The 9,465-nt window shown below is 34.8% G+C and overlaps 1 protein-coding gene and 1 non-coding gene across 2 annotated transcripts; one reads left to right on the top strand and one right to left on the bottom strand.

Moving 5' to 3' along the window:
- Positions 1 to 5,844: 5,844 nt before the first annotated feature.
- Positions 5,845 to 5,951, bottom strand: LOC145141766 (small nucleolar RNA R71). Its single transcript, XR_013722961.1, has one exon. It is a non-coding gene; the product is annotated as a small nucleolar RNA R71 (small nucleolar RNA).
- Positions 5,952 to 7,066: 1,115 nt separating this feature from the next.
- Positions 7,067 to 7,585, top strand: LOC145140428 (uncharacterized). The gene is made up of 2 exons (XM_079073924.1): positions 7,067 to 7,277; positions 7,353 to 7,585. Exons 1-2 carry the CDS (start codon positions 7,067 to 7,069, stop codon positions 7,583 to 7,585), a joined length of 444 nt encoding a protein of 147 aa, XP_078930050.1.
- The last annotated feature ends 1,880 nt before the right edge of the window (positions 7,586 to 9,465 follow it).

The raw sequence follows: 9,465 nt of genomic DNA, 5'->3' as shown, positions 1-9,465 counted from the left end.
ATTAATCAAAATCAGAGTTAAACCAATGCAGATTGAACAACCGATGTAAATAAGATCTGGTTTCTGCTCATTTATGCTTTCAACTTTTACAGAGAAAATAGACAGGTTCTGTAAAGGATTTTTTTTTAACTCTAGTAAAGTTCCATATTTATAGGAACAGTGAAAGCATACAAAAAATACTAAGGCATTGACAATTAAGCTTCGTACGAAATACACCTCAGTAAATAAACTTAACAAAACATACGAAGGGTAAAACAAACTTCGACATATTACAACATAATTCGACCCTAACAATGTTGTAAGCATGTCATAGGATACTAATTGAATACATGGTTAAGTCACTGGATGACTATGAAAGCATTCTAAGAGTACTTCAGAAGAACTAAGAGAATGCATATGAGAGAATCAGTTTGGAAAGGATCTTTATGGAAAGAGCTACACAATATGTTAATTTCTAAACAGATACAAATAATTATGAATTATAATTGGATTTTGACATAATTATGGAATGAAGGGTAAGTCTTGTTGGAATAAGGTCCAAGCAAAACATAATGACACAATCTACAACAAAATAAGAATACACTACTTTAGAAGTTGAATTCGAATATGATTGGATGAATGGAATCATTGTAAAACTATGTTGATTTTTGCCATTCAAGGATCACATATAAATCTTTTTGACTTCGAGAGTATACTTAATCAAGCTAAGAGACTCTATGTCACGAAAGAACACCAATCATATTCTCCAAGCTATTTAACTATACCTAGAGTAAAGTTAAGTATGGAGATGATAGTATTCACAGATTTCACACAAATTAAATTTTGACAGATCCATTAATAAAGTCATTCTTTAAGCTATAAGACTTTATTAATCTAGAAATGGATTTTTGATTTGGATTTAGTATTTGGATATTGGAACATTATAACAACAACTATTAGATAATGTTATGATATATTAGGATATAGTCATCACATTAACACTTGTTGTGTTCGATATTAACATGTTTAATCCATGGATAATATTATTGTTCTAAATGTTCATAGTCGGTTATAATTGTGGGAGAAATTATAAAGTAAGACTAATATGAATTGGATTGGTTGATTCTCACTAGATGAATGTAGGAAAGTGGTTGTAACCAAGTTTCATAGGTACTTGTCAGAGAACTGGTATTGAACTGACCCGCATCAAAATCATCTCATGGATCGCTATCATGAATGATACTTGATTAAAAGGTACTATCTTTGTATTCTTAACACCTGAGATACATAGTGTGACTTAAGTGTAGGGAGTACTATGCTTTGATAATGGTCAAATGTTGTTCCTTAACCGGGCAGTTATAAAAGCCACTTTCAGGTATGGTGTGAACTATGCAAGAGGCTTATGTAGTCAAGATGGGATTTGTTCCTCTTATGTGTTGAGAGTTAGACATATAAGGCGCCTTACCAAAAGTTGAACATCTAATGAGATTGATCACGATTCGAATCTTATGTTCAACATAATGTATGTAGCAAAGGTATAACTGATAAACTTACCTTATACACCAGTTGTAGCTTTGTAGCTTTGAGATTTTTGGGAATTGGGCGTTGATTGAATGGAACAAACAGTCATATGGTATTAGGGGCAGTGAAATGTGGCTAGACGTTCACCACTGCGTATATCAGTCTAATATGATTCTTGCACAAGTGGGAGATTGAAAGGTCTAGTACGCTCAAGAGTCATATTAAAGTGATATTGCTAAATAACATATGATACTAATGGGTCACACTAACAACAACTTGATACAATTGATTATTTATTAGAAATTTGATTTAATAAATATTCAATAAAACTCTTATAATTAAATTGGAAATTATTTGTTTCATGAAAATAATAATTATCATTAGCAAGTAACATTATATTATTTCATATGGTATGAATTAATAAGTCATGCATAACTTTTTGGACTAGATGAAAACCTTTTGTGTTTTACTTAAAAGACAAAGTTTATATATTATAAACCTTGAGTTTATAAAATTTAAACTAACTTTCCTCTTCTTTATGCAATTTTCGAGATTTGCAATTTTCAAGCATGGGAGACATGTTAATGACATGGGGACATATGTGCTTAAAGTGTTAAGACCTAATGGTTAATACTTTCACTTTATGCATATAAATAAGAGGCTTGCATTTGGCTAGATGGTTCATCCTTCACTTCTTGCAAGTGGCCGAATCCACTCCTCCCTCTCCATTTCTCTCTAGTTTTGATTAGAAAACTTGAAAAACACTTGCATCTTCATGCCTTCTTTAAGTTCATATTGGGTATGAACTTAAAGCTTAACGGTTTAAGAGCTTTGAACTAGCATCTACATCAAGTTGAGTCATTATTGGTGTCTCAAAGGTTCCACATTCTTCATCAACTTCCAAGCCTCCCAAGAGGACCCAAAGAACTACAAAGGTTGTTATTTCTTCATCCTTTCTTTGGTTGGTGTTTAAATCTTTCTATAACTTGCAAGAAGATCCTTGGTGGGTATAAAATGTTTATGTTATTTCAAAAATTAAAGTATTCCGTTGCCATATTTTTCTAGTTTATGAAATTATTTTTGAACTAAAACCCAACAGTTTCCCAACCTGACCCACTCACTTTCTTTGTATCACAGAAGCAATACAAAGTTACATGCATGATGAGACATTGTAAGTCTCCATTTATGCTTATGTTTCGTATCAGTTATTGTTGGATTAGGTGTCTAAGCCAATAACTAAATTAGTGTAATATTGAAGTATTTGCAAAGTCCTTTTGGGTTGCCCTCAAACCTAGTAATAGACTGGAATGATATTGAGAGAGAGAGAGAGAGAGAGACTGATTTATTAATTTATTATATGATTGATAACGTAATTAGAAATCAAAATAAATAATTTATTCATATATTATGAGAATAATATATTAATTATAAATAGTATTATTTAATTAAGAATTAATCAGAAACTAATCAGAATTATTTTTAGGATTAATTGGAATAATTAAACGTGGAAGGAGTACAGGTGACAATGATTAAAAGTTGAACATTGAGTAATTCTAGAACCTCCCAAGAGGGTGGACGGTTTTTAGATGGTCTTTAGGGATTATCTTGGGCATTATGAAAGCCTAGGAATCCCTGGGAGGAAGAAAAGTGGGAAAGGCTTATAAAAGGAAACTGCCTTATCCTAGCATCCGTAGTCACCTATATAAACCCTCATAAGGGTTATGATTTTCGACCATCAAAATTCCTAAGAAATTCCTAAAATTCCCTTCATCCTTGATATTGCCATATTTATACATATTTTAAGGCAATATTTTAATACAGTTTGATTAATATTTTGGTTTTTTGCAAAGATATATGGTACTTATAAGATCGATTTGTATTTTGTAGCCGAAATGAGCATTCTTGAAGAAAAAGGATTAAAAGCGACAAGGATCGGAACTTTGGAGGATTGGAGCTATAAAGATGAAGATTTCAGCGAAAAGTCGACCTCACGACACTTATAAGATCGATTTGTATTTTGTAGCCGAAATGAGCATTCTTGAAGAAAAAGGACTAAAAGCGATAAGGATCGAAACTTTGGAGGATTGGAGCTATAAAGATGAAGATTTCAGCGAAAAGTCGACCTCACGACGTGAGGAATCACCGGTCACGACGTGAACATCAATTTTCTAGAAGATAAACATTCGGAAGACAGAATCCGTGTTCGATACGGATTACAACTGAGCTCACGACGTAAGCGTCTATATCTCACAACGTGAGCAGGGTAATTACCAAAAACTATATATATATATATATATATATATATATATATATATATATATATATATATATATATATATATATATATATATATATATATATCCTTGACACTTACGAATTTGGGAGTTCTTCTGGAGATTTGGAAGGTTTAGAAGACGAATTCTGGAGAAAAACAAGTCAAAGAATTCAAGTATTAAGCATCCAAGGAAGAAAAAGTGATTGAAGATCATAACCATTACTTTGAATTGGTACAAGTTGAACATGTCTTTAATTATTGAATTTGGATTTATTTTATCAGCCATGAATAGCTGAATCTAGCTGCTTCTGTTTAGCTAGATGAAGCTTAAACTCATGGATTAGTTTATTAATTATGGATTTTACTAGTTGGTTATATGCTTGTGTTTGATTGTTAATACCTAGCATGCTAATATTTGATATTTAAATTGCTTGAATTCATGTTTTGTGAAGTTTAGTGACTATTAAATTACATGAACTTGACACCTAGTGATTTAGTGGCCATTGAATTGCTAGAGCTAGGATCGACAAAGTCTTTGATAAGTAATTGAGGTAATTAATTTTAGTTGTGCTGGAGATCATAAAATATGACCATAATTGTTTTTTTTAAGAAATCTTACATAGCTCCATTCATAATTCATAATTGTTTCTATGTTTAATTATTTGTGACCATGCATAGTTCTACATGAATTAGTTAAACATTAGTAAATTTGGACTTAAATTACTAATAATATAATAATTGATAACCAACATGAATTATCAATATTAGTAGATGACCATAGAGGATAAGTGGATTCGAACTAAACATAAGTATTTTTAGTAATTGATTGAATTTGATAGTTGAGTGAATAAGTTTGTCTAAGCTTGCAAAATCAGATAAAAAAAATTAACTTTTGCTTTTCTTAGATTAATATTTAGTAGATAAATTAGTTAATTAAATTCGTTCCCTGTGTTCGATACCCGACTATTTGTTCTATATTATTTGCGAAAAGGTACACTGCCTTTAGTCGAACAACTAGTTAGATATGAGGCAAAATTAGGTGTATTTCGACACACATCAAGGTTTTGGCGCCGTTGCCGGAGAACGACTAATCAGTTTAAAATTTATTTGCTTTAGGTTAATCGATCCTTTTTGTGGGGTAAAACCTGCAAAAAGTAAATTTTGAGAATTAGTTTTTTAGAACTGAACTCACGATGTGAGCCTTAAGCTCACGACGTGAGCTTGGTTGTTTTACGTTTGTTTTCATTTTTTTGGTTTCTGTTTGGATTTTCTGCAACAACACGAGGTGGTATTCCCTACCACGTCATGATGAACATTCAGTAGGACTTTTAAGTAGTTTTTGTTTAATTTTACGTTTTTATTTTTATTTTGTTGCAGTAGTACATGACGCATGGATCCAACACACCTTTGATACCACCGCTTGAAGATCCAGAGTCAGCCCTTTGTAAAAAGACGGATAAGAACTTACGAGAAACCCAACCACCAAAGAAGTTACCTTTTAAAGATCTTAAATCAGTTTTCGGAAATTAGAAAGGCAAGAACGTAGGTGAATCGAGAAATTCTTCAAAAGACAAAAGCAAGGTTGAAAGCTTTGAACAAAATCCTAATCTTTACGAATCTGAATACAAGTCCGAACCCGAATTAGAAAAAGAAGAGAGCGAACCTGAAAATGAGCCAAAAGACGAGATGGCGAACATTTCCAACATGTCCATGGAGGCATACAAGAAAAGAACCCGAGAGGACACCAGTCCTGGTCTAGTGCAACCTGCAATTCCTGCTACCGCAACATTTCAGCTGAAAGGGCATATTCTTTCCGCACTTAAGGAAGTCCCATTTTCCAGAAAAGATCATGAGGATGCTTACAAGCACCTTGATGAAGTCAATGACATAGCTAATTACTTCAACATCCCGAATGTTCCAAGAGATACGGTGCTATTGATAATGCTTCCACTTACTTTCAAGGGAGCCGCTAAGGATTGGTTGAAGGCACTACCACCCGGTGCAATTTCTACTTGGGCGCAAATGCGTGAACAATTCTTAGAACATTTTTCCTACCTTCTAAAGTTGCTAAACTCAAGAAGGCCATAGAAAACTTTGAGCAACAACCGGGTGAGTCACTTTACGAGGCATGGGAGCGCTACAAAGGATTCATAAGAAATTGTCCCCAAAACGATTTGAATGAGCAACAAGAAGTATCAATCTTCTATGATGGGATAAACATGATGAAAAGGAAACTCCTTGATTCTCAAGGACCTTTAACAAAGGAAAATCCCAGTGAGATTAAGGAATTGATTGAAGAGTTTTCTAAGCATTTGCGTGAATACCATAATCCTAGACATGATGGAGCGAAAGGAGTTGGGAGTAGAACTTCTGAAGATATGGCTGCTGTTTTAGCTATGCTAAACACTATGGACCGAAGAATTACAATGATGGACCAATCCATACATGTTATTCGAGTTGGTTGTGTAAGATGGAATGGTCCACATTTGACCAAAAAATTCCACTTGGACGAGAATTGGAATAAGAAGGCTCAAATATGGTACTCTAGTGGAGACAAATACGATGAAGAAAAATTTAGGCAAACTAGCCGAGGATTTTATGAAAAAGAGCAACAACCACCTAAAAATAAGGTCAACTTAGAGTCCATTCTAACTAGATTCATGGAGGCTTCAGAAAAACGACATGATGAGACCGATGCGGTGATAAGAGACCAGCAAATTCTGATGAGGGACCAATAAGCTTTGCTAAGGAGTCATCAAGCATCAATCCAAAACATCGAAGCTCAACTTGGTCAATTTACCACTTTGGTTAATGAAAGATTATCTCCACAAATTCCTGATAAAAAGCTACAACCGCAAGTCATGGTGATCGACACCGAAGACGATACTATTTCTGAGTTCCTTGAAGCCTTAGAAGTGGAGCCACATCAGCCCGAACTACAGCAAAAGAAGTCAAAAATCAAAGAAAAAAATAATGCTGAATTCACAAGCTCACGACATGAGCATTTCAAGCTCACGACATGGGGTGGGTCTTATCAGAAGAATTTTACTGATAATCGAGTTTTTCGTCCTCCACTTCCATTTCCTTCTCGAGCTAATATTCACCCACTGGAGTAGGAACATTTGAAATTTATAAAGCAAGTGAAGGATATTCCAATAAACACTCCTTTTTGTTGAATCATTGTCCCAAGTTCCTCAATATGCTAAGTTTTTGCAAGACTTACTCGATACTCGCCAACAAGTAGAGAAGAATTACAAGGTCATCCTTAGTGAGCAGAGTTCTAAAGTGATAATGGGTGAATTACCATGGAAAATGGGAGATCCTGGACGCGTCACTCTTCCGTGTGAATTTGGAAATAATATGAAGACTTATGTTTTATCCGATTCTGGAGCAAGCATAAATTTAATGCCTTACTCGTTCTATCAAAAGCAAAATCTTCCATATTTAAAGGCTACTAGAATGACGATTCACATGGCTAATCGTTCAGTGACTCATCCTCGAGGCATAGTTGAGGATATATTGGTAAAAATTGGGAAATTTGTTTTCCCAATTGATTTTGTTGTTTTGGATATGAAAGAAGATACTAATGTCGCAATAATTCTTGGTCGCCCTTTACTAAGTACTGCTCGAGCTTTGGTAGACATTCGTGAGTTCAAACTTACGTTGAGAGTTGGAGATCAAGAAGTTACCTTTGGAGTGGCGGATGGATTTCAAAATAATGATGCTCAAGGTGAAGTTTTTAACATAGATGAAGAACATGAGCTTGAAGAGTTGGAAAAGTTAATGGAAGAAGAAATTCAGTCAATTTGACAGATCAAACGTACGAAGCCAAGAGCACCCATTCCAACAGTTTTTGAAGCTTTTTCTTACAAAACTCCAACATATTTGGTGAGTAAAGAGAGTGAAGAAGATTTAGTGTCCAGTAATGAGGAAGAGGTTACTTCAGAATTAAAACAACTAACTTTGGAAAAGAAGGTTGAACCTATGGGGCTGAAGAGTGAAGAAAAAGTGAAACCTAAGCTTGTGGTGACTAAGGGAGTGAAAAGAAAGCATGAAGAGGGTAATGTGAAGGTTAAAAAGGAAAATTCTAAAAAGGCTTATCTTCGTCGAGTTCAAGAATACAAGAAATGATGGAAGGTTCAAAAGGTGCAATTGGTGATGGAAACTCCCAAAAATTCTACGTGAGGCGGCACGGAGTCCGGCTCATGACTCCAACAAAAAGAAGTGCTTCTCGGGAGGCAACCCGAGCTCGGTATGTAATTTTTCTTTTCGTTTGTTTGCATTTTTAATTTTTGCATTTTAAATGAATTTTAGGATATTAATCATCAAGGCCATCTAAATTATTTTTGAAAAGAGCAAAAAAATCAAGTGTGTGGTTCATAAGTATTAAGTGTTAAATTTTTATTGAAGTTTTAAGATTAAATTGACTTTTTGACAAATAAACTCGATAACACGTCGTTGATTTATAGCCCACCTTGTGTTCCATTTGATTTGTCCCAAACAACTAGCCCAACAACGATCTCACGATGTCATCTCCATAGCTCACGACATGAGCTTTAAAATGACACGGTAGGGGACCAGTTCATATGACTTCATCCTTTGACCAAAACATACCACTCACTCACTTACGTACGGACGAATAGAGAAGTAGCCCACACTTCGGTTTTTGCAACAAATTTATACCTTCATCTCTTGATTTCGTGTTTCATCTCCACTTTTGGTAAGTTTTCCTCCCTTGATTTTTGTTAATTTCTTCAATTTTAGAGTTAGGATTTGTGTTAAGTCAAAATGTCAAAATTGATTCCCCAATTATGCGATTTAGATGCTGGATGTTACTTAAAAGTACTTAGAATCAAGTTATTAGCAAACCCCAACCTTACCTTGAGTTCGATTTTGTTCCTGCTATGCCCGATTCGAATCTGCTAGTCGACCGAACTCACGACGTGAGCTTCGGGCTCATGACGTGAGGACTGGGTTTCCAGATTTTCTGTTTATTGATCTATTTAATGGGATCACTAGGTCAACAATGGATTTTAATCTCACATTCATTATGGGGCTTCGTAAAGAGTGGCGAAATGTTAGTCTGATGGTGAAGATTCAACAAAGTTTCGATTATTTCTCCTTGAATGATCTATACAATCTGTTGAAAACTCATGAATCCAAAGTAAATGAAATAGCTGAAGAAGCGAAGATCAGTCTGGGTGGTCCGCTTGCTTTGGTTTCGAAAGTCACTGGAAGGGAAGTTGAGAAAGAGGCTACAGAGAAAGAAGATTCAGATGATGAAGGTTTGATTGTAAACTCTGATGATGAGGCTGTTTCATTTTACTCTAACAATCGAGTAAGGAAATTTTTCAAGAACCCATTCAATGCAAAGTCGAAAACAAGTGATGTGAAGGGAAGTTTTACTGGAAAATTTGGGAGTGATGAGAAGAAGGTTGAGAAGAAGTAAGTTCGTCTGAGGAAGAGAAGAAAGAGAAAAAGCTAAAAGGCAATGCTGGATTCGACTGCCATTACTGCAATGGGGAGAATCATATGGCAAATGACTGTATGATGCAAAAGCGTGATGAGAAGATGAACAAGGTAAAAGACGAAGCTCATTACGTTGAAAGGTTGGAAGAGGTTCGTGCAAAGACAAAGGGATTGTCTCTGGTGGCCAAAGGTGTGGATGAAGAAGATGGTACATACCAGAT

This window comes from Lactuca virosa, chromosome 9, assembly GCF_052849685.1.
Source record: "Lactuca virosa cultivar CGN04683 chromosome 9, Lactuca_virosa_CGN04683_v6, whole genome shotgun sequence".
NCBI classification, from domain to species: Eukaryota; Viridiplantae; Streptophyta; class Magnoliopsida; order Asterales; family Asteraceae; genus Lactuca; species Lactuca virosa.
The sequence above is the reverse complement of the archived record's forward strand: the minus strand, read 5'-3'. Positions and strand labels throughout refer to the sequence as shown.